The sequence below is a fragment of the Colobus angolensis genome, unplaced genomic scaffold (assembly GCF_000951035.1).
Source record: "Colobus angolensis palliatus isolate OR3802 unplaced genomic scaffold, Cang.pa_1.0 Scaffold100, whole genome shotgun sequence".
In the NCBI taxonomy this organism is placed as follows: Eukaryota; Metazoa; Chordata; class Mammalia; order Primates; family Cercopithecidae; genus Colobus; species Colobus angolensis.
The window spans coordinates 3390223-3416196 of NW_012110920.1; the positions used below are offsets into that span (position 1 = coordinate 3390223).

Consider the following 25974-nt stretch of genomic DNA (forward strand, 5'->3'; position numbering starts at 1 on the left):
GGGACAGAGGGAACAGATCATGAATAAGGCAGTAGAAATGATTTGGAGTAAGATTTGGTTTTGGCTTGTTTTATTTTTAATTCAGTGAGTACGGGCACACTAGGGGCTTGGTTTGTGACTGCTGAGGAAGGGTCTACCCAGAGGAGAGTGAGACTGCTCATTCATTTATTCATCATGCATTTATTGAGTATCTGCTATCTGCTAGGCGTGGTACTATCAGGGGTGCAAAGAATAATGAATGACATGGTCTCTGACCATAGGGACGAAGCAGTCTGGAGAAAAAGATACATGAGTAATAAACCCTCTGTGACAGGGCTGTATGAGAAGTGCTGTCATGGAGATTTGCATGGTACCCACAGGACCATCTGGCTGCACATGGGAGGTCTAGGCACTGCGTCCCAGAGAAAGCAGATTTTTCTTTCGTTTTTAAACAAGAGAAAGAATCAGATGCAAGCTCTTAGTTAAAAGTTCACATTGTACAGAAAAGTATAGAGTAAAAGTAACTCACATTTGTTCACTTTTCTTTTTTTGTTTGTTTTTTGTTTTTTGAGACGGAGTCTTGCTCTGTCGCTCAGGCTGGAGTGCAGTGGTGCGATCTTGGCTCACTGCAAGCTCCACCTCCCAGGTTCAAGCAATTTTCCTGCCTCAGCCTCTCAAGTAGCTGGGATTACAGGCACTCACCACCACACCTGGCTAATTTTTGTATTTTTTGTTAGAGATGGAGTTTCACCATGTTGGCCAGGCTGGTCTCAAACTCCTGTCCTCAACTGATCCGTCTGCCTCAGCCTCCAAAAGTGCTGCAATGATAGGCCTGAGCCACCGCACCTGGCCCTGTTCACCTTTTCTTTCTATCACTCTTAATCCTAAGTGAAATCAAAGGTTTGATGTATAATTATATGTTTTACTTAATGTACATTAAAAGACAGACAGAACTATTACCATTTAAAATGGTGCATCCACCTAACTACCTCAGTGATCTCACATGTCACCAGTAATTCATGGATCACACTTTGGGAAACCTGGCCATTTGACTTCTGAGTTCAGACGTAGGCAGATAGCCCCTGATCTGGAGGATGAACCACTGCAGCAGGAGGCGATCAAGGCAAACTAAGACCCAAAGAATGGCTGTGGAGGAGAGCGGAAAAGATACTTTAAAAATCCAAAGGCCTTGGGTTGAGCCTGACGCTACCACTTGCTAGCTTGCAACTCTCAGCAATTTATTTGATACCTCCCCTCCCCTGAGATCATCTTGTCTGTAATAAGGAAGTAATATCTTCCCTATGTGCTGTGCAGTTATTTATTGTAAGAGTCAAATGAGAGAATATGTGGTAAAGTGCTCTAAAACCTGCTATGTTGCTGCATGCATAGAGCGTTAATACCATGAAGTTTAGTTCTTCTCTCCTTCTCCTGCTCTGTACCATGATGGATGGGACATTTTGTCATAATGGTTAAGAGCACACACTGTATTGTCAAACTGCCTGTATTTGGATACTGACTTTACCACTCACTAACTATTTGACCTTGAGCAACTTAATTAAACTCTCAAAACCTCAGTGCTCTCATGTGTAAAATGGAGATGATGATGATGATGATGATAGTTCCTAGGGTTGTTTTGAAGATTCAGTGAATTGTCTGGGGACATACGGTCTCTCACTGGGCAGATGAGGGTTGAGAGAGAACAAATCTGAAAGTGCAGCACAGCAGTCGTATTTTTACTGTGAGAGCAGGTGGGATCACATTTGTATTTGGACCTGGATGTGTGTATGCAAGTGGGGGATGGCAGCCCCTTCCACTGAGTGCTCAGAAATCCAAAGCTTTCCATAAAGACTCCATGCAGAATAGAGAAGGAAGCTGTTGAGGATATGGCTCAAAGATGCTCTACATCCCAGGCTTGCAGCTGAGGCAGGGGCTGAGCCTGCCATTGGCACTGCTCCTGGTGTGATGGAATGCCCCCCCCCCGCCGCCCCACTCCTGCCGAGATGCCAGGGCAGGGCAGGATGTCAGTAGAGGTGACAGATAGCAGGTATGTGTCCTCACACCAAGAAGATCAGGGCTCAATGAGTTCATCCACCCTCCCTGCTCTTCCTCAGTGAAACTGCGGGAGAGGGGCTCTAGGAAACAGTTTCTTTATACTGGCCATCATGGAACTCCCAGAAAAAACATGGAGAAGGATATTAATCCACCATGAAAATCAGCAGCTGCCCATATGATCAGTGCCTTAAAAAAAGTAAAAAATGGACTGGTGGAAATTGAGTCAGAAACCAAATGACCTCTGTAAAGGGGAATTGTTCAGCTGAGCATCTGTGATTTTTTTTTTTTCTTCTTCAGGATCTGATTGCTTTTTTTCCTCCTCCTCCTCTCTTACAGAAAATGAAAGAGTACCTGGAGGGCAGGAACCTCATCACCAAGTTACAAGCCAAGCATGACCTTCTGCAGAAAACCCTGGGAGAAAGTGAGTGTGGGAACCCTCTGCTGGAGGCTTGACAGTGAGGCCAGCTGGAGCTTTCTTGCTGAGCACACGCCTCCATCCTCAGCCAAGTGGACCCGGTCTTGTTATATGAATGCCTTTCTTTTCCCGGCTTGTTTGATGTGGAAGCACATGCCCCAAATGACTGCTTGAGTAATGGGAAAAGGCCAATGCTTAATGAAGCACTAACGTGTATCATCTATTTGTTTAAATGGAGCGTGCCTGCTCTCCACCCAGTCCCCCCACCCTTGCCTCCTCTGCCACTTCAGGGTAGAGAGGCTGAGGGGTTATTTATTCTCCAGACACTTTGTTAAAACTTCTAGCTCCTCTGTGGCAGCACTGAGACTGGAGCAAGAAGGTAGGGAGCCATGAGATGAGATACGCAGCTGCTCTGAGAGGAGAGAATTCTCAAATGCAGGAGATGGACAGACTGCCGCTTTCTATAGCTTCCAGAAAGAACGTCCGTTTCCTTCTGCTTTGAAAGCTCTTAATGCTGTTTAAGTGGCAGCCCTCTCTCCTGTGGCTGTGCTGAGGCCGTGATGCTGAATGGACTGTCTTGTCTCATGGAATGATTTTAACCAGACCCTGGAAAGTAGCAAGGCAGAGAACTGGACTGGCACTCTGGACTTTCTCTCCTCAACTGTCAAACAGAAGGTGGAGGTTGAAAGAGAAGCTTCCCCAGGGTTTTTTGGCACCCTGCCCAGATTTCCTGCCTAGCTCTCAGCATCCTATGATTAATGGGATTCCCAAGTTGGGGATGCCTCTGGATGCCCCACACCTCCTCCCTGTCCCACTAATCTCCTCACTTAAAGATAGGAGGGAGAGGAAGGGAGAAGCTGCAGGGAATATGGCTAACTTCAGTTACAGGCAAGCCTGTACTTGCACAGAGATCTGACATTTTAAAATAAATTCTTGAGCACTCCTTAGACGAACTGCAAAGTTTAGGAAAGTGTGCAGTACTCCTTGGCTCATTGGCCCCAGGAATTGGAGCCTCACTTCTTATTATACCAGAGCCTCCTACCCGCCTTTTTTGCCCTTTTTCCTGCCTTGGATGATTTCCCAGATGATTAGTTTTTTTTTCTCTAATCTTTTATCTAATGACTTTTTTTTTTTTTTTTTGAGATGGAGTCTCGCTGTGTCACCCAGGCTGGAGTGGAGTGGCACCATCTCGGCTCACTGCCAACTCCACCTCCTGGATTAAAGCGATTCTCCCACCTCAGCCTCCTGAGTAGCTGGGATTATAGGCGTGTGCCACCACGCCTGGGTAAGTTTTGTATTTTTAGTAGAGATGGAATTTTGCCATGTTGGCCGGGCTGGTCTCAAACTCCTGACCTCAGGTGATCCACCCACTTCAGCCTCCCAAAGTGCTGTGACTACAGGCATGAGCCACTATGCATGGCTGATCTTACGACTTTTTTTGGGGGGGATGGAGTCTTGCTCTGTCACCCAGGCTGGAGTGCAATGGTGTGATCTCGGCTCACTGCAAACTCCGCCTCCCAGGTTCAAGCAGTTCTCCCGCCTCAGCCTCCCGAATAGCTGGGATTACAGGTGCCCACCACCATGCCTGGCTAATTTTTTTGTATTCTTAGTAGAGATGGGGTTTCACCATGTTGGCCAGGCTGGTCTCAAACTCTTGACCTCAGGTGATCTGCCTGCCTCAGCCTCCCAAAGTGCTGGGATTACAGGCGTAAGCCACCATGCCCAGCCTGATCTTATGACTTTTAAGGCATTTTCTTTTATGTGAAGAAAGCCTGTTAGATAATTTCTGTTCTCTCTTCCTCACCACCAAAAGGACTCAGACTAAACAAGTTCGGGCACTGAGGACCAAACTTTGCTTATAAAAAATCCTTACTCTAGGGTTATCAGATTGCTCCATGGAGAATCAAGACAGTCTAAGCATAGTCCATAAGTAAGACAGAGAGCAGGGCCTTGGGGTCATACAAATGCATATGCGCTCACACTTGTGTGTGTGAGTGAATGGGTTTACTCACACTTTTATGCACTAAATGTGCTACTATGGAGGAACGAAGGCTGACCATTCATTAGTGCTGCAAATTGCCTTAATCTAAAGATGACAAGTTCTAGCAATAAAGAAAAAAACAAAACTGTAAATCTTTATGTGTACAAGTCATCACGTCCCTGCCTTCTGAATGTATTTGTCACCATAATGCAGGAGTCCCTTGTTCTAGCAATAAAGAAAAAAACAAAACTGTAAATCTTTATGTGTACAAGTCATCACGTCCCTGCCTTCTGAATGTATTTGTCACCATAATGCAGGAGTCCCTTGTTCTTGCCATAGAGGGATAATTGATGTATATGAATATTCCAGAATGGAAATGGAACAGATGTTGAAAATAATGGCTCAGAATAAGATTTTTGCACATAAGAGCTGAGCCTTTGGTAACGAGAGACAGTTAGAGGTGGGGGATGGCATCGCTCAAGATGAGCTGAACTATAAGCAACAATTACCAACCTTTAGTGGCAAGGAAAGGCCCTGCCCTTCCTCCCCCAGCCCTTGGAGTTGCCTTTGCAAGAGCTTGGATGGGGAGGAGTATGGGAGCTGATTTTTATTTCCCCAGCTCAGCACCTGCTAGGGTTTGCCCCTGGTTTAAATAATGCAGGTCTAAAACAGATCAAGCTTCATTAACTGTGGATCCAAAGAAAGCAATATATATCACATCATTTCCCATGTAGACATGCGTGTATATTTTTTTAAAACATGAGAATACTTCTCATGAACTTGAAGATTTTCAGTTTCATTTTTTTAAAAGCTAGCAATGACCCATTGAACTCCTAAGGCCCACTATTGGATTGAGAACCATGATTTACTAGTAGTATCAACATTGTATCTCCCATCTCCCTTGCCACCTCAGTCAAACCTAACAGGAGAATTTACTATGAATCTCAAGCTAGAATATCCGTATCTTCTCTGTTCTGTCCCGCAAACAGCTCCTCTTGTTCTCCCAGCCTCCAACTCTGTGTGTGTGTGTGTGTGTATGTGTGTACACTCAGGAGCAAGTAAACTTGGCCTTCCACCCCATCACACACACATCCAACATAAGAGAAGCTGAATTTCATCTCTGGGAGGGCTTCTAATAATTTGTTCTATTAAGTATGATTTGTGTTGCTGTTGTTCCACTACATCTATCCCTATGTTCCCATTGGGAAGCAGAGTTGGCTCTAAGGTTTAGGGAGACCGACCTGGACTGGGAATCAGCATCAGAAATAGTTCTTGCCCAGAAAGAGGGTCTTGGTGCTTTCTCTTCTTTCTCTCTCTCTCTCTCTCTCTCTCTCTCTCTCTCTCTCCTCTCTTTTGCTACACACTGTTTGTTATACTGTGGCTTCTAGGGGAGATAGGCATGGTAGTTAGTAGGAGTGGGTCTCCCTCCTTCACCCCTTCTCCTTTAACATATGCTTTTTGCCTTTGTCTTTCCAACAGGTCAGCGGACAGATTGCAGTCTAGCCAGGTGAGTGTGGCCTGGGACAGGCCTGGGAAGGGATAGAGGCCTGGGGGGTAGAGCAATCTTAGTCTGGGAGAGAGCCAAGGAGTTGAGTTGTAAAGGCATTGAATGACTTCACAGAGCAATGGCTTGGGGCGGGGTTTGTTTACTTCCCTTTGCCTTGCTGACCCCATCTGATCTCAGATAGAAATGGGGTTTTCTGGGACTTCGAGAAGGAGCTAAGCAGAACTGAGTGAAAGGAATTGTCATTTGCTGAAATTGTACCAGAGACCCCCAGATGCCACTGAATTGCAAGGAACATAAACATTCAACTGTAGAGGATTCTGGTAACCTAACCTTAGCTGCCAGACTTCAACATAGGGGCTGTGGGGAGTCTTTGACCCAGAGAAAGATCAGGAAATGGCATTTGATTTTTTTTTTTATGCCCAGAAAAGAAGGCAGCCCCTAATTAGTAGTGACTGTTGCTGGATAATGAAATATTACATTGCATTGGCTTGCCAAAGAGCATTGGTAGAAGTATTTGCCTGATGTACAAGTATGTACCCCTCCCAATCTTTCCCCACCTTCTCCTTCCTCCTCCACCCCAGCCAAATATTTTCCCTCGGTCACAGTGCTGCTATGAGAAAATCTGTGAGCTGTTGGAGAGCAAGGTATTCATTCATCCAACAGTTCTCAGATGCCTAGAAATGTGCTTATTTAACTAGAGAAGGGGCTTTAATGGGTTGGACTCCTTAGAGACCCTGGGTTAACCCATCATATCAACCACTTATATCTGCCAAAACACATAATAATCATGAGGCCATTTACAATTATAGGCTCATTATTTAGAGATAGCTTCATTTGACTTTCATTGTTTTGTCATTGTGAATTACAATAAAGATCCCATTAATATACCAGTCTTGATGACTGGAGGGAACCAGATTAATGGGATTCTCTGGAACACATCTTTTTGGTGTTAAGAGTCTTAATGTAAGTTCACCTGAGCTCCTGAGTCTGTGGAAAGCTCTGTAGGACTGAAAAGAGCTGAATTGAATTTCCTGGTGCTGAGTTATTTTGCTGTGAGACCTTGGGCCATACTTTTCCCCTCTCTGAATTCTGGTTTCCTTTTCTATAAGACCAGAGCACTCCACTAGATTCAAGGAGCTCTAGGATTCCCAAGGGGTTCCTCAGGAGTGGCCTGGTGGCAGGAACAGAGCAGTGACCAGCAACCAGGCTCTGGTCCCATCCTTCACTCAGAGCAGGACAGCCCTGCCTCCTTGGTTTGGGTGTTGTGCCTGTGAGTCAGATTCCCTTTGAGAAAAGGCTTCTGAGGCTAAACACAGATTGGAAAACATTGACTGAGAGGATCCTCAAGGTTCTTCCCAAACTAGATGTTCTGCACTCTAAATCCAGAAAAATTGTTCCCTGTAAAGATAGCAATCTTTAAGGATTTCCTAGAGAAACAAAACAAAAATTGTAGCATCCTTTGGTGTTTCCTAGTGTCTCCTAGCAGACAAAAAAATCTTCTTATTCTCTAACCCAAATATATTTTACTACAAATTGAACCAGTTCTCTCCTATTCTAATTTTGAGTAGTGCTAGACATTAAAAGCAGGGACGTCTATGCTTTTGTGAAAAAAAAAGAGCTTTAGTAGGCTTTATTGTGGAAGTTATTTATCAAGTCTCTTAGCCATTTCTGGGACTGAACTGAGTGATGCCACATGTTTCATTAGCCACCACACAGATTGTTTTTAATTATTAAAAACTTTACTTCTGGGTTTAAGACTTGTTGTTTATCTCATTCGTCCCACTTTTCTCTTTTTCTTCCTTGTTGCTGGATTGGTCCACTCTGATTCGGCGGGATTGGTCACAGGCGCAGCTCAACTGTGAGGAAACAGGTAAGGGCCCAACCAGGGCCAGGCTGGTCTGGCCTGAAAATATAGTCCATCCCACAGGCATTTATTGAGCGCCACTGTGTGCAGGACGGACACCTCTGACTTCATGCCTGCATTTGGAGTGTATCATTTAGTCATAGTACATTTAACTGTGGCAATATCATTGATTTAACTAGTTGGAGTGCCCATAGTCTTTTTGACTTGTTCCTCTCCTTTTCTAGTCATTTATCCTCTTGCATACTAGGGGTTTGGTTTGATTGGTGCAGATTGTTCCAGAACTGCCCATGGCATCCTTTTCCAAGACCTCAAAAGAGGCTTGACACTTCCTGCATATGTGCTAGCATATCAGTAACTCACAGCACCTAATTAGCTAGACCAGACAATCTCGCTTTAAGTTGGCAGATTTTGTTTGATTGTTTCTGGTGGCGTAGTCATTCTAGATGGATTCCTAAGACATGCTAACAGTGCAAAGATTAAGTCTGGTCTGGGAATGATAGGCAAGAGCCGTTTGACTCTGCAATTTGGTGCATGATCTTCAGTGTTGTATTAAAATCTGCCACTGGGCAGCCAACTCTCATTACCCATATTAGGAGGGATCTTAGAGAGCTGTGGCATGGATAATCCACATCAATGGATAATCTAAACAGCACTTGTGCTTGTTTAAAAAAAATTAATTGAAATATTTTTCGCAGTAGCAAAATTGACTTCCTAATTATACTTTATGGCAAATACTGAAATGATTTTATGTCCCCTAAGCTCATACCAGCTATGCAGTAGACAGCAGGGAGGGCGGGTGGAGAGAGCTCAGAAATATCTTTGTGTCTGCTCAGGGGAAAGCTAATCCAGGCTTTAAAAAATCATTTTGGGTAATTCTCAGTGGCTGTAGCCACAGGGAGATAATCGAATAAAGAGGGCGCGTGGTTTCTATTCAGCTCATCTGACTGCTCTGACCGGGTGGACCATTAAGCTGGGGAACTTGGATGATACAGGCCTCGCTTGTCTTAGCTTTGCTGTCACTGTTTTTCCCTTCTCTACTTTGGATCTCATCTTAATGAGAATGCCATCAGATGCAATTACACATCTTTTTAATTATAAAAATTTAAATTGCAACTCTCCTCTCTCTTTTTCCTCTATTTCTTTCTTCTTCCTCTTTCTTCCATAATTTCATTTAAAACTAGAGAGGAGTGGAGTGACTCCTAGGGATAATTTAGTGCATTTAAAATTAATAGTGCATATCTTGCAGAGGGAGCAAGCCATTTTCTCTTTAAGAAAAGAAATGAACTTGAAGTTTGTTCTTTTCAGTTCCTGGGTTGAAACCAGGCATCTTGCTTATAGCTGGAGCATGTTTGCAAGGGGTTTGCAAACTCTACTGTGGCTACAGGAGTGCCAGAGACATCAGTTTGGCAGGTGCTATGTGCCCTTGGTTGGGCTCACCGTTGGAGGGGAACAGCACCCCTCTGGTTTGCATCCTGCTGCACCTAAGCAGTTGCAGGCAAAGTGTGTTTGCCTGGTGCTAGATTTGCATAGGAGTTACAGGATATACCAAAATCCCCAATCAAATAAAGATCTTGTTTTCATTTGGCTGCCCCAGTTTCTCTCTAGCAGTTCAAATCTACTAGTGGATCAGCAAAAAGTTTTCCTAAGATGGTCAGGAAGGTAAAATAGATAGTAAGTTACTTGGAAGGTGAGTAATCTTGTATAAGTAACAAGGAAGTAATTATTTGTTTATGTGGCAAATCAGGCAAACAAGAGGAAGAAGCTAGTAGTTTTTGTTTTTGAGGATCCCTAATGTGTTCCAGTCATTTTTGACCCTGTCAAAGACTAGGTTTAAACCATCCCAGACCTTTCTTAAAAAGGAGACAGTCCCACTGCTGCTTCCAGGCCTTCCCTGCTCCCTGTAAGCTCAGCATTATTTCTTTCCTGGCCATGATTTCATATCTTCTTTGTTGGCCTTTCTCCATTCCTCTAAATTGAGGCATTTCTCCAGGGCTCTGTCCTCTCATGATGTCTCTCTATATTCTTTCCCTTGTCACTCTTGTTCCCTTAGATGAATCTTTCTCTTCTTCCCTAAGCATTCTTTTGTTCTATAATGCTGTCCTTTTGAGTCTTTGGATATAACTCCTGAGTGATCGACTAGACATTTATGCTTGAAAGTTGTGATAGCACCTTCTACCTTCAGCATCAGTCTCACCCTCCCCCATCACATTGTGATTTGCATAGCCCCTCTCCTCACTTCTCTGTTTGTGTTCAGGGGAACTCCATTCTTCACAGTCTCTGAGGCCCCAAATCTTATCTTTGATGCTTTTTTCCCTCATTACTCACATATAATCTGTTGTAAAGATTTGTATTTTCTCCCTTGGTAAAAAAGAAAGTTAACAAACGTAGTACAAATTAGTACCTAAAAAACTCCAGCCCTCTTACTCATGTGAAATTATGCCAGTAATGCATATTCACAGATTTTCTGGCCACCTTTCTGATCTTTTTTTTTTTGAGACAGGATCTGGCTTTGTCACCGAGGCTGGAGTGCAGTGGCACGATCTTGGCTCCCTGCAACCTCCACCTCCTGGGCTCAAGCAGTGCACCCACCACAGCCTCCTAAGTAGCTGGGACTACAGGTGCACACCACCATGCCTGGCTAATTTATGTTTTTTTTTTTTTTTTTTATAGAGACCGGGTTTCACCATGTTGCCCAGACTGGTCTCAAATTCCTGAGCTCAAGTGATCCACCTGCCTCGGCCTCCCAAAGTGCTGGGATTGCAGGCATGAGCCACTGCGCCCGTCCCTTTCTGATTGTTTTCTCCTGCAAATCACTGGACCACTGCTTTACTATGTTTTCCAACTTAGGCCCTACCTTTCTCCCTCTACTTTTGGTTTAAAGTTCCCTTAATCTGATTGGATGAGAATTTGGCCTGATTCCTTAAAGGCCCCTTCTAACCCTAAGATTTCATGACCAAAAAAAAAAAGTATATGAGGGAATTAAACTGACAAGGGTTTCTAACATCAGAGGAGGGAAGAAGAGAAGGAGAAAGGAGGAGACAAATAGTGCGTAAAAACGTAGAAACTGCTCAGTCAGGGCTCACACCTATAATCCCAGCATTTTGGGAGGCTGAGATGGGTGGATCACCTGAGGTCAGGAGTTTGAGACTGGCCTGGCCAACATGGTAAAACCCCGTCTCCACTAAAAATACAAAAATTAGCCAGCCGTGGTGGTGGGTACCTGTAATCCCAGCTACTCGTGAGGCTGAGGCAGGAGAATCACTTGAACCTGGGAAGCGGAGGTTGCAGTGAGCCGAGATCGTGCCATTGCACTCCAACCTGGGTGACAAGAGTGAGACTCTGTCTCAAAATAAAATAAAATAAACTCAGTCAACTCTATACAAAGGCAATGGTGAAGTGCTGGTCTTCGTGGCACCACAGGAGTGCACAGGCACGTCCCAGGGAAATTAATTTACTCATTGCTCAGAAACACTACAAGGAGAGAGGAGGATGGCAGGAGTGTTCAAAGCCTTTGTGACTTTGTCCATTTTATGCTCCTACTGGACTCTTAGACTCCACTGGAGCAGTGGGGACTAGAAAATGCTTGTGCAGTAGGACAGGTCATCTGTAGTCCACCCTTGTCTGCCACAGATTATCCATTGGGAGCTGCATGTGAGTGCTGCTGGTAACCACGGACATGCAGGTTAATATTTTTCTTGCCCTGTTTCCTGCCAACCCTTCGTACTTACCTTTACCACTGATACTCCATTTCCTGCATATGCCGGCCAAAGTTTGTACTCACACAGTTTGTTGAAGCCAGTAGCCTGTAAGCCTTCCAGCTTTTCTCCCTCTAGGTCATAATATATAAACCTAGGACCAACAAAACTATGCAAACACTCATATCACTATCTTCATTATCTCTGCTGCTAGTATTTTTAAATAATTTTTATTAATACATAATCATTGTACATACGGGGTACATGTAATATTTTGATACATGCATACAATTTGTGATAACCAAATCAGGGTAATTAGGGTATCTATCACCTCACATATTTATCATTTTTTGGTGTGTGTGTGTGTTGGGAACATTCCAAATCTTCTGTCTATTTTGAAATATCCAATAAATTATTGTTACCTATTATCATCCTACTGTGCTATCAAACATTAGAACTTATTTATTCTAACTATTTTTATACCCATTAACCTCACTTTTTTTTTTTCTTTTGAGACAGGATCTTGTTCTGTTGCCCAGGCTGGACTGCAGTGGTGCGATCTCAGCTCACTGCAACCTCTGCCTCCCCGATTCAAGCGATTCTCGTGCCTTGAAAATCCCAAGTAGCTGGGATTACAGGCATGCGCCACAACGCCTGGCTAATTTTTGTATTTTTAGTAGAGACAGAGTTTCTCCATGTTGGTCTCGAACTCCTGACCTCAGGTGAACCGCTTGCCTCAGCCTCCCAAAGTGCTGGGATTACAGGTGTGAACCACTGCGCCCTGCCCAACCTCACTTCTTTTTTCTTTTTTCTTTTTTTTTTTTGTGATGGAGTTTCGCTCTTGTTGCCCAGGCTGGGGTGCAATGGCACAATCTTGGCTGACTGCAACCTCCACCTCCCGGGTTTAAGCAATTCTCTTGCCTCAGCCTCCCGAGTAGCTGGGATTACAGGCACTTGCTGCCGTGCCCAGCTAATTTTTGTATTTTTAGTAGAGACAAGGTTTTACCATGTTGGCCAGGCTGGTCTTGAACTCCTGACCTCAGGTGATCTGCCAGCCTCAGTCTCCCAAAGTGCTGGGATTACAGGCATGAGCCACTTCACCTGGCCCAACCTCACCTCTTAACCCCCCACTCCCCGCTACCCTTCCCAATCTCTGGAAGCCATCGTCTACTCTCTGTCTTCATGCAATCAACTTTTTTAGCTCATGCATACGAGTGAGAATATGCAGTATTTATCTTTCTGTGCCTGACTTATTTTACTTAACACGATGTCCTCCAGTTCCATCTATGTTGCTGCAAGTGACAGAATTTTATTCTTTTTTATGACTGAATAATATTTCATTGTGTGTATATACCACATTTTACCCATTCATCCATTGATGGACACTTAGGCTGCTTCCATATCTCGGCTATTGTGAATAATGCCACAATAAATGTGAGAGTGCAGTTATACTGATTCTTCAATATACTGATTTCTTTTCTTTTGGATATATAACCAGCAATGGGCCTGCTGGATCATATGGTAGATCTATTTTTGGTTTCTCGAGGAGCTTCCATACTGTTTTCCGTGGTGGCTGTACTAATTTATATTCCTGCCAGCAGTGTACAAGCATTCCCTTTTCTCTGCATCCTTGCCAGCATTTGTTATTTTTTGGCTTTTTGATAATTGCCATTTTAATTGGGGTGAGATTATTTAAAAATTTGCATTTCTCGTGATTAGTGACATTGAGTGTTTTTTCACATACCTGTTGGCCATGTGTATGTCTTCTTTTGAGAATGCCTATTCAAACCATTTGCCCATTTTTAAATCAGATAGTTTGGTTTTTTTGCTATTGAGTTGTTTGAGTTCCTTATATATTCTGGTTATTAATCCCTTATCAGATGGATAGTTTGCAAATATTTTCTCCCATTCTTTAGGTTGTCTCTTCACTCTGTTAATCATTTCCTTTGCTATGCAAAAGCTTTGTAGCTTGAGATAATCCCATTTGTCTATTTTTGCTTTTGTTGCCTATGCTTTTGAGGTCTTACTCAAAAAATCTTTGCCCAGACCAGTATCCTTGAAGCATTGCCCCAGTGATTATTTTTAGTCATTTCATAGTTCAGGTCTTACATTTAAGTCTTTAATCCATTTTGATTTGTTTTTCTATATGGTGAGAGATAGGGCTCTAGTTTCATTCTTCTGCTGTTATTATTTATAAATGAGAAATGTAATAACAGAAGTCTGTAAACATAAAAAGACTTCCCCCAAACTGAGCTTTTTTTGGTATTTTTATAGTGGAACCCAGTTTCTTCCTTAGAATAAGGAAGAGAAGACAAGGATTTTTCCCCTGAGATCACACTAGCCTAACTGGCCAGTCAGTGATGCTGACAAGAGGGCAGACACTGGCTGCTGTAGTTGGAAAGCTGGAGGAAACAGATGGATTTAGGGGTCATGAAGATGAACATTTGGGTCGCTGAGACCATCCTGACACCAGCTCCACCTTGGCATATACAGTATTCCCTTTGGCGTCATCTCTGGTTCCCAGAAAGCTTGAGAGCTAGAGGCTAAGTCAGCTCTTCTCTCAGCCTGACTTCTTTGTGAGACCCAGCCGCTTGCCTAATAGTGGCCAAACCCTATGGCTACAGTAGCAAATTCAGAGTCATGGGAGGGATCCACGCAAACCTGTCAAACGGGCAGAAGCTACACAGACCCATCCCACTTGACAGTCCAGTCTCTGTCCTGAACATCTAAAGCCCTTTCTAGTTAAGTTCGGGCCCCTCTCCCTGATCTCTTTCTTCCACACAGCTGAATTATTGTACATTCAGCTGCATTATAAAACCCTACTGGTTTAGGCCAGGTACCATGGTTCATACCTGTAATCCCAGCGCTTTGGGAGACTAAGGCAGGAGGATTGCTTGAGGCTAGGAGTTTGAGACCAGCCTGGGCAACATAGCGAGACCCTCTGAAAAAATCAAAATGTGCTGGGTGTGGTGTGGGTACCTGTAGTTCCAGCTACTTAGGAGTCTGAGGCGGGAGGATCACTTGAGACTATTTGCTCAAGGTTACATTGAGCTATGATCACACCACTGCACTCCAGCCTAGGCTACAGAGGGAACCCCTGTCTCTAAAAACAATAAAATAGTTTAAAATATAAAATAAAACCCTACTAGTTTTGAGTAATACTTGGTATGTACACCTGGCAATGTTTGCTGAACTGCTAAGGTACAGTATGGGTAGTGGTCTCCGAGGAAGATTGCCTGGGTTTGAATCCTGGTTTTGCCACTTGCCAGCTATGTGACCATAGCAGCTACTTAACCTTACTAAGCCTTCATTTCTTCATTTTTCTTTTCTTTTACTTTTTTGAGACAGCGTCCCGCTCTATCACCCAGGCTGGAGTGCAGTGGCTTGATCTTGGCTCACTGCAACCTCTGTCCTCTGGGCTCAAGCAGTCCTCCCACCTCAGCCTCGCAAGTAGCTGGGACCACAGGTGTGCAACACCACACCAGGCTATTTTTAGTAGAGACAGAGTCTGTTGCCCAGGCTGGTCTCACACTCCTGATCTCAAGTGATCTACTGTCCTCAGCCTCCCAAAGTGCTGGGATTACAGGTGTGAGCCACCGCACCTGGCCTCACTTTTTCATTTTAATGAGTATAATAATAATAATATGTACTCCATAGGATTGTTACCAGCACCAGTCCGTCTAAAAGACTTAGTACATGGTCTCATACCTCTTTAAATTCCTCTATAAATGGTAGGCACTAATGTTTATGTGCTAATAGGAAATATTACTCTCCTTGCTGCCAGTCCCCTCCCCAGTCTGTAGAAGGCAAATTGAGGCCCAAAAAAGTTCAGTGACATGAGCCAGATTGTGAAGCAAAACAACAGAGCAAAGATTGACATCTGGGAGGCCTGCTTCTTTGCTTAGTACCTGTTAGTCCCCACTATTTAGAGGTAGTTTTTCTTTTCTTTCTTACCTTTATACCAAACAAACCGTCTTTCTGAAGCTCCCATTGGTTCATTCTGCTACCTTCAACTGAGAATAATTGAGCACCTCTTATGTGAGAGCATCATGGCCAACCCTGGACACCCAAGAATTGACATAGAATCTGCCCTTATGAAGTTTGAGCTGTAGTGGTGACAAGTGCCAACAAATATTCACATCCACACATTGGAGTCGCAATCAGGGTTAAGGAGAACATGCCCCCAGCAGAAGCAGCTCAGGCAAAGCTGTGAGGCAAAGGAAGACTGCAGAACAGAAACGTAGCCAGTATGACTGTAGCAGAAGCCAGGGGAAAGAACAGGCAGTGGAACTGGAGGCACAGGCAGGATTCCTGGCATGCAAGGCTGTGTAAGAGAGTAATGAGAGGTCTTTGAAAGAGTTTAAATAATGAAATGTGCACTTTTAAAGATTACCCAATCACTATGTGAAGGAAGAGAAATGCGGGTCAGAAGATGGCAAGGATGGGAATTGAGGCATTAGTGGATTGAACTAGGTTGGTGGCAATTGAGATAAAGAGAAGCAAATGGATTTGAGAGATATTTAGAAGGCAGACATGACAGAATGTATTGATTAATTAGGTGGTGGAGAAGGTGGTGAGAAACTGGTTTGGGATAAAAGACGATCAGTTTTATTTAGGGCATGCTGACTTGAAGGCATCTCTGTAGCATTCTATGTAGGTGGTTGTATTTTTGTGCTCTGAAACTTGGAGGACAGGCCAGGTGCTTTTTTGTAGACCGGCCACTGATCCACTAAGACAGTTCTGCACGATTTGGCCCATTTTCTCTGACCCTGGGCTATCCCTGTTTGAAGATTCTAATGTTGTGTTTCCCTTTGGCTTTTCAGGACTCCAGCCAGGCAATTCCTCTGGTGGTGGAAAGCTGTATCCGGTTTATCAGCAGGCACGGTAAGCAGGATGACAGCCTTGTCCATATTTGTGCAAAGATTGGGAAGAACTTCCAGGAATTCTTTGTAGAGTAAGAATAGAGATTGACTTCCCATCCTGACATTCTCAGAAAAGGAATAAGTTCTTATTTGTCCACATAACTTTTGCGACCTCAGAATAGCCACACCTGGACAATGAAAGAAAGGCATCATGTTATTTTGACGCAAAATGCCTCAGCCACTTATCACACAGCATTTTTTTAGCTTGAGAGTAAGTTTGAAATTGCAGCTGTTATGTAAATATAGCTGCTATTACATGGTAACAGTAGTTTCACCATTACTCACAGTCTTTGCAAGTGTGGGTATCTCCCACTGTACAGCCTGACCATTTTGTCACTTTCTGTACCAGACTAGTTTGAAAACATCTCCTTTCCCAATGTTGCAGTGATTCCTAAAATCAGTTTTTGTTCTGGTTTGGTCTTGCTGGATACAGCATGGCCAAGAACTGAGTTAGTAGCTGGTCTTAAAGCTGTATCCAACTTTTGAGAATCTGCAGAGGCAGGCTGCTTCTCAACCTAGGTGAAATCATACTCTCTTCTACTTGGATGAAGCTGAATCTTATAAACACCATTCCCCACCAGCTACTGGTCTTATTGGATGGAATTTAGCGATGGAAACAATTGCCAGAGAATTGATTTCCCAAGGATTAAGAGTGTTTAGAAAGGACAGAACTAGTGCTATGGAAATTTCTAGGAACTGGGCACCAGAAATTGTTTTTACATGCTGTTCTTTCTGTGATGGGAAAAGGGGCAGAGTGACCTTTCTGGAGCTAAGGAGGTAGATAAAATATTGCTTGTCTAAATTCAGAGGCAGCTATTCTCTCTTCCTCTCCTTGCCTTTTTCTCTCCCTGTAAACTGGGACATTGCTCAGGTTCATTTTTGGGATAGTAATTATTATAGCATGGTTACAATTGATCTCATTCTAATCAGCTATAATTTTTAAATCTTATCCCTATTCATTTAAAGTAACAGCATTGTATATCAGTATTGAACAGTCAACAAATTTATCAAGTCCCTGAACAATGCTGGGTACCATGCATTGCCATGTAGGAAAGCAGAAACAGGAATAATATACTGTTCCTGTCTTTAAGTGATTTTATTTTGCAGTTGGGAGAAATAAGTAAGCAAGTGATAAGTTAAATAAAAAGAGATAAGCTGTGGTAATTCAGAATAGGAGTATGAGAAATTTCACAAGATAGTAATGATTAATAGTCAAACAGTTTGCAAAGATAAGTCCAAACTGAGTTCAGGGGAGGATGAATTATTTGTGCCTAAGAGACAATAGGAGAAAGAAAGTCTGAGCTACTGCTCATTCGGCATACATTTCATTCATTCAACAAATACGTATTGGTTGCTTATTATATCCCAACAAAAAGATCCTGCCTTCATGAACCTTACATTCCACTGACAGGTGGATAAGCAAATGACCAATTTGATCAGCCAGTAAATACAATATGTCAGGTATTGGTGAATGTCATGAAGATAAGTAAAGCAAGGTGAGGGGATGGAGAAGGAAGAGGGGACACTGTTTGAAGCTGGTTCAGAGAAAAGACTTCTCCTAAAGTGACATTAGGGCAGAGTTGTGAGGGAGTAAGCCTTGTGGATATCTGGGGAAGAGTATCTTGGGGAGCGGGAACAAGTGCAGAGAACCTTGCCACATGCAGGAAGCCAGCGTAACTGGAGCGGAGTGAGTGAAGAAGAAAGCGGCAGGAGATGAAGCTGGAAGCCAGACTCTTAGGGCTTAATGTGCTAGGACTGGATTTTATTCTGAGGGAGATGGGAAGCCCCTGGAGAATTTTGAACAGGCAGTCATCTTTTTAAAGTATCCTTGGCTGCTCTCTGGAGATAAGACTGTAAGAAGGAGACAGGAAGCAACTGCAGTAGCCTGAGGAAGACATGATGGTGGCCTAGACCAGGGTGTTAGCTGTGGTATTTGCTGAAAAGTGGACAGGTTCCAGATATTGTGGCGTGAATGTACCTGTTTCTGCCCATTACAGGCACAGTGCATGAGGAGACAAAAATTTAGCACATTACTGTGGTGAGGCTCTGGGGAAACAGGCACATTTATATGTTGCTGATGGGAATGCAAACTGATACAACTCTTTTGGAAGGGAATTTGGCAGTATCTAACAAACTTCATATGCACTTACGATCCAGCAGATTCTAGGAATTCTAGGAATTTACTGTGAAGTTACATCTCCAGCAATACAAAGATGCATGCGCACGAGGTTATTTGTGACAGCATTGTTTGTAATTGCAAAATATTAGAAAGAACCTAAATGCCCATACATAGAGGAGTGGTTGAAAAAATTATGGGACATTCATTCAGTGGAGTACTACACAAGAATGGGGAAGATTTACATGAACTGATATGGAGAGATTCCCAGGATATGTTGTTAAGTGAAAAAAACAAAATGTGAAAGAGTCTGTATCGTGTAGAATACTACAGATGCTCCTCGGCCTCTAATGGGGTTACATAGAGATAAACCCATAAAAAGTTGAAAATGTACTCAATATACTTAGCCTAGGGAACATCAGAGCTTAGCCTAGCCTGCCTTAAATATACTCAGAACACTTACATTGGCCTACAGTTGTGCAAAATCATCTGGCAACACTATATACTGTAGAGTATAGGTTGTTTACCTTGGTAATCACGTGGCTGACTGGGAACTGTGGCTCTCTGTTGCTGCCCAGCATTATAAGAGAATATCGTACTACATTTTGCTAGCCCAAGAAAAGATCAACATTGGAAGTATTTCTCCTGAATGCATATCATTTTTGTACCATCATAAAGTCAAGAAATCATAAGTCAAACTATTATAAGTCAGAGACTATACATACAGAATTCTTTTGCATTTCATTACCTTTTATGTAAGAGAGAAGAAGATATAAGAATATCCATGTATCTTCTCATTTCTGCAAAAAGAAATGCAGGAAGGATGAATCTAGGAACTAATATTTAATTGGCTACCTATAGGGGATGGATGGAAAAGAGGTGAAAAGAATGGGGCAATGGAAAATGGTAAGGAGTGGCGTTTCTCTTACCTTAGTGTAGTTTTGACTTTTAGAACAACATTAGTGTTTCCTGTACTCAAAAGATAAATAAGCCGGGCGCAGTGGCTCACGCCTGTAATCCAAGCACGTTGGGAAGCTGAGGCGGGCAGATACTTGAGGCCAGGAGTTCAAGACCAGCCTGGCCAACATGGCAAAACCCTGTCTCTACTAAAAATACAAAAATATTAGCTGGGTGTGGTGTTGGGCACCTGTAATCCCATCTACTCAGGAGGCTGAGGCCCGAGAATCACTCAAACCCAGGAAGTGGAGGTTGTGATGAGATCACACCACTGCTGTCCAGCCTGAGTGACGGGGTAAGACCCTGTCTCAAAAAAACAAAAAAAGATAAATAAATAAATAAAGGCAGGGTGTGGGTACAACCCAAAATGGAATGCAGACAGTAACATATAAACCTAACTGTATTACAAGTGAGTAACATAACCACAATGAAGAGAATAAGGAAGAAAATAACCTAAGTAATTTGTCTTGACTATAATATAAATCTAAAGATAAAAAGATCTCTAAACAAATATTTTACAGTAATTAGTAATTTTTTTATCACACAGATACGGATTAGCAATTCTAAAAGTATTTTATATATATTCTAGGATCAAGCAAATAAATATATTGTAGATTTTTTAAAAATTGAGCACATAGTGGCTGCTCAAAAAACATCTGTTCCACTACATTGATTTTTCCCTAATAAGGACCTAAGGTATTCATGAACTCCCTAAAAAACCACGGTAAAAATTTTTGTGTGTAGGCATTTAATGAGGATAGAGCTCATAACCTGTGTCAGTCTTGAAAGAGTCTGTGGCCCACTGAATGCTGGGGATTTTCACATCCTCATTTGTGGCCCACTGAATGCTGGGGATTTTTATATCCTCAAATCCGTTGGGAGGTAGACATTATAGTCCCCATTATATAGATGAGAAAGCTCAGTGGTGGGTGAGGGTGATTCAGGAAGGCTTAAAGGAAGAGAAGGGATTTGAGGAACAATTGAAACTGAATCATGATGGGGAAAAAAAAAACATTTTCATGAGGAAGGGAGCAGCGTAACGTGAACATGAGATGGCTGTTGTAGAAATCATTTCAAGAATTCTCCAGGAGAACAACTTTTGGCAGTGGTTGGATTCCGTGAACAATGGAAGGTTTTGTGCCATTTCCAAATAACTTATCCAAGTCTGATGAGTTTTATATTTTCATGTTCGTGTGAACTGAGAAAAAATTTAAATGATCATGGATGTGTCACTTTGGTTATGCAAGGATTCACCTGCAGTATAATAAAAAGCCAACTGGTTTTTCTCTTTACTTTCTGGAAACCAGCCACTTATTGATGTTTCTGCTTCCAGAATCTAGAGATTCTGTCTGTTGAGCAAGAACACATAGTAGTCCCTCCAAAACATAAGTTCTCAAGAGGAAACAGAGACCAGACCTAAAGAGAGCTCTGTGTGTTCCAGGCCTGCTGCCTGATTTCCAGTGAGCTCTCCTCTCATTTCTTCTTGTCCTGGACCCCCAGGCCAAGGCTACTTTTCCTTGGTGTTCTAACCTGCCAAAAAGTATCAAGATGATGACGCTGTTTCAGGAATTTGTGCAATGGCTTCACCAACTAGAACATAGTGAGTAGCCTGGTTTCCGAGATGACATTTGCTTATACCATGTTGTGACATGTGGCTGTTTCTCTCAAAGCACTTGTTGTTTACATACTATATTTAAACAACATTATCTGGCTTTTACGTTGCATTTGTAACTAGTATTATAGTCCTATTACACTGGTACTAATGAGGTTTTAAAGTTGTTTGCCACTATGTGAGGAATATTCTGGAGATTCCTTTACAGGAGCGGACAACTTAAGGCCTATTACAAGGCAGATAACTACATTTCCTCTGCTTACTTCTTAATGTTGTTTCAGTTGGATTCAGAATCTGTCCTGGCCTGTGTGGTTTACCTCCAAAGGTCTAGCTGATAGAATTCATCTGCTTTAGAGATAAAAGCAGATGAGGCGCAAGAGGGTTTCTCAACTGAAGAAACCCTCTTAACAGTGGGCAAAATGTAGCATTAGTCTATTTTGTTTTCTTAAAATAAAACTTGAGATTTCTCCAGCATGTCAAGGTTTTTGAAGGATTGTGCCATAACAGAGGGATTTTGACAAAATGCTTAAGATTGAGACCCAGGGATCCTGAGAAAAGCTGAGCGGTCCTAATGCAATCAGAGATGCTAGTCCAGTCCAACCCCTGGGGCTGGCACTGATGACACACTTGCTGGATTTCTCACCGGTTTTGCAGTTGTGTGTGTAGTGCTGTCTGTAAGCCATGTCCATGCTCAGACTGACCAATGTGGTTCCCAACCTCTGCACTTGCACTCCGATAGGCTCCACAAGCCTGGTGTTGGGGACTGAGTATGATTGCAGCCACAAAGCCTGAGTTTGAGTCCTGGCCCTGGTTCTTACTTCCTGTATAACTTAAGGCTGGCTATCACTCATCAGTCCTCTCATCCAGAGAATAAGATTGTTGCCAACCTTTACCTTGTTGTGACATTATTACTTGTGAGGACCAAGTAATTTATTTGTGTGAAAGCATTGATTAGCAGCAGTTACTATGCCAGCATTTTTTTTCATGATTTGTTTTTCTCCTCTAACAAAACCAAGAAGTTCTTGTGCACATTATCGTAGTGTAAGATTCATGCATGTTTGTCTTTAGAGTAAAGCTGTAGTCAGGAATCAGTGCCTAGCACAATGTCTGGCAATACTATCCATTGACTGATCACTTAATAGCAAGCTTGTTCAACCTGTGGCCCATGGGCTGCAGCACAAATTCGTAAACTTTCTTATAATATTACGGGATTTTGGGGGGATTTTTTCTTTCTCATCAGCTATCGTTAGAGTATTTTCTCTGTGGCCCAAGACAGTTTTTCTTCCAGTGTGGTCCAGGGAAGCCAAAAGATTGGACGCTCCTGACTTATAGTTTCATGTCCACTCTTTTTCATAAGTATTGAAAGCATTGCCTCCTTGAACAATCAAACTATGTTAAAACAGCTAAAGCAATATTATAATCTCAGACCTTATGAAACTCCTGATGAGAACTGATGCCTTGACCCATTTCCCATTCTTTTTTTTTTTTTCTTTGAGATAGGGTCCACATTGTCACGCAGGCTGGAGGGCAGTGTATGATCATAGCTCATTGTAGCCTCTAACTGCCAAGTTCAAGTGAACCTCCTGCCTCAGCCTCTTGAGTAGCTAGGACTACAGGCATGCTATGAGCACTGTGCCTGGCTACTTTCAAACATTTTTTAGAGACAGGGTCTCATTATGTTGCCCAGGCTAGTCTCAAACTCGTGGCCTCAAGCTGTCCTCCTGCTTCAGCTTCCTGAGTACATTTTTCTATTCTTGACCCTAGATGATTTTTAAAAAGTACCAGTGGGTCACTTCCTTGCTTTACAGATGGGAACAGAGAGGCAAAGACAAGGGAAGAAATCTGCCTCATAGTCGCCCTGGAGTCAGAGGAGTCTCTAACATGGTGCTTTCTAATGAAAATGAATGCCTCGAAATTATTCCAGTGACTTTTCCAACATCCTTGCACCTATTTTTCTCCTTTGGCCTAAAGAAGAGAGAGAGCGTGCTTAAATACACACTGGTTGGGGGAGATAGGTATTCAGCTAAGCTTGCCACTGTGCTTGTGAATTTGCTTTTTCTTCTTGATCACTTTTCTGTGTATCGCCAGGATTACAGCATGAAGGAATTTTCCGGGTGTCAGGATCCCAGGTGGAAGTGAATGACATCAAAAATGCCTTTGAGAGAGGTAAGGAAACAGTCTTGAAGATAAAATATTTGCCAGTCCCCGGGGTATTGGCTCCACCCTTTATTCCCTAAGAGGTCCCCAGAGGTCAGGAAGCCAGCTTGCCTGTCTCTTCAGAGGGTACCTGCTCTCTTGTACACATTCCCCTATAGATATGCAGGGAAATACCAGGGCACATCCCAGTTTCCTTCTTCCTTCACAGCCCTACCCATCCTGCCTGTTTCATGCCGATGATCTGCCAAAACCCAAGAAGTTAACTATGATATCTGGGCGGTTTATGGCTTCATCTGGAACCCTTGGTGGCAGTTAATATCAAGGCTAATGCGCTTGTTCATTGTAGCCCATTTATTATTTTGTGGGCTATTAAGGTAATGGGCAAGCTTTGGCAATTTCCGTCACTGTAATGGATATATATAGTTTCAATTTGAGGTTGGCCCTATCATTAAATCTAATTACATCTGATATGAAATTTTCCATGGGGAGCTCTGGCGTGATTGTTCTGTAAGTAGGTGTTCTTGGTTGCAGGCCAGGAGACGTGAGAGCCAGTCTCAGGAGCTGGCCTCCTTGGCCTCATTTTTCTCCCCTCAGGGGCTCAGTCCCAGCCTGGTTTCATGATTCTTGTGAGAGACAGTTGCTGTGTCCCATCCTCCGCCCATAGGGACCATGTCCCTGAGCCAGGCTGGCACTAGAGAGTTTATATTGATGGACTCGTCTGCCGTGCTTTGGTCCTGGAGCCCCTGAAATGGAGCAGTCTTTGCTTTATCTGTTCCCTGGTCTATCCCACTCATGGCCACCATGCTGGGCAGAAAGCTGATGGATTGGGATCAGGACATACATGGTTCACCCCCTCCCCACCGCCTCTGTTCGTCCTGTGTGTTTTTGCCTCTCTCACTCTCTTTCCTTTTTGCGGGGGTTGCTTATCCTCAGGAGAGGACCCCCTGGCTGGGGACCAGAACGACCATGACATGGACTCCATAGCTGGTGTCCTGAAGCTTTACTTCCGGGGGCTGGAACACCCTCTCTTCCCCAAGGACATCTTTCATGACCTGATGGCCTGTGTCAGTAAGTACCATTCTGGCTTCAGATTGGCTTCTGGGCCACAGCACCGGTAGCAGGAGATAAAAAGTTTCCACAGGGTCTGTGTGTTCTTATAAGCTTTTCAATAAAGTTTTTCTTTTCCCCAGCGAAATTTCTCCTCATCCTCACTCCTTCATCCCCTGGTGGGAGGGGAGCGAGGAAAGACTTTTCAGTAAGAATCTAGGACCCTCAAGTCAGGACTCCTGGCTTTTTTTTTTTCTTCTGATTCATCTCTGGGCTTTATCTTCTTTTAGTAAAGTACGTTTATTTTCAATTATGTATTTGAAGCTTATACATTAGTGCTTGTGCTTTTCATGGTACAAGGGGGAAAAGCATAAGCGTTGCAAATATTTCATGCTTATTGCATTAAACAAGACGTGGCTTACCTGCTAAATGTATTAATATGTGTTCTAGGAACAAAAGCCCTCTGCACATTTAAAAGTAGTAATAGGATATTTTCCCAAAGAGAAAGATATATTCTCTGCTTTATCCTCTTAGGAGTTCTCTGCCTCTTACTCTAAAATTTGGGTCTTGAAAAGCTATTCCTAGCCATTTGGTTTAGCTTGTGGTACTGGAACACCCTCTCATTGGTTTGCCAGGGAAAACAATCAATGGAAACTTGGATTAATACAGGTCAGCCTGGAAGCAGGCCCTGTCTGAGTGATGGCTGCAGAGGCTGGAGGGAGTGGTGCCTTTGAATGGAGAAAAGATCCTTCTTCCTAGGTTGACCAGATCTTCATACCTACTGAGTTTCCAGTTTCACTCAGTATCTGCCCTGAGTACTTGTCCCTCTCTGTTATCCTGAGAAATTTCCAGGGCATTTGGGAAGCTGGCTTTGTGTTGAGCAGTTATAGCAGGTTAGCGGCAGCTCCCTCTCTGTGGTTGTTTGAATAAGAGGGTGGTAGATGCTGTGGGGAACATTTCTAACTCCATTCCCTGTGCCCAAATCCAAATCCAAACTTGTTATTAATTATGAAAGTACAACAACCTTAGTTCAGTTTAATTTTAATAATGTGTAATAATGAGTTTAGATTTGGATTTGGCATAGTTCCCTGTGCCCAAGAAGTATATACCTTACATCCTGCAATGGTAAATGTCTAGAACCCAACAAGTGCCCTCTTCTAACAGCCCTACCCCAAGGAGCAACAGGGATGACTTCCTGTCACTGCACCAGTGCTGTGTGTGGGCTTGATCTGATGCTGTCCGTGTTGCGCCTGCTGGTAGTAGGTACTTCTGATCATTACTCTCTTGGATCCCAGTCATAGTGGAGGATAACACATGGCTTTCTTCTTTTCAGCAATGGACAACCTGCAGGAGAGAGCTCTGCACATCCGAAAAGTCCTGCTGGTCCTGCCTAAAACCACTCTGATTATCATGAGATACCTCTTTGCCTTCCTCAGTCAGTGAGTAACCTTCCCAGTGAATAGCTGGATCAGGCTTTGGCTTGGGCTACTGGAAGTTCCTCTATGGACCTATGCCTATTCACCCAACCCAACAAAATATTTATTGAGCACTTACAGTGTGCTAGCCACAGTGCTAGACTTATTTAATACATTATTAAATAAAAGATGAAAGCCTTGATATCATTTAGCTCCTGTTCCAGGGAAGGAAACAGACAATAACAGATATATCAG

General features: G+C 43.1%; 1 protein-coding gene across 1 annotated transcript in view; it reads left to right on the forward strand.

Annotated features, from left to right (window-relative positions):
- SRGAP2 (SLIT-ROBO Rho GTPase activating protein 2) overlaps positions 1 to 25974 on the forward strand; it is a 263500-nt gene that overhangs the window by 213479 nt on the left and 24047 nt on the right. The window contains exons 11-17 of the mRNA XM_011937394.1: positions 2368 to 2452; positions 5907 to 5934; positions 7780 to 7804; positions 16317 to 16377; positions 23189 to 23266; positions 24191 to 24325; positions 25638 to 25743. Of these exons, the coding sequence (XP_011792784.1) occupies positions 2368 to 2452; positions 5907 to 5934; positions 7780 to 7804; positions 16317 to 16377; positions 23189 to 23266; positions 24191 to 24325; positions 25638 to 25743 (518 nt within the window). The remainder of the gene's footprint in view (positions 1 to 2367; positions 2453 to 5906; positions 5935 to 7779; positions 7805 to 16316; positions 16378 to 23188; positions 23267 to 24190; positions 24326 to 25637; positions 25744 to 25974) is intronic.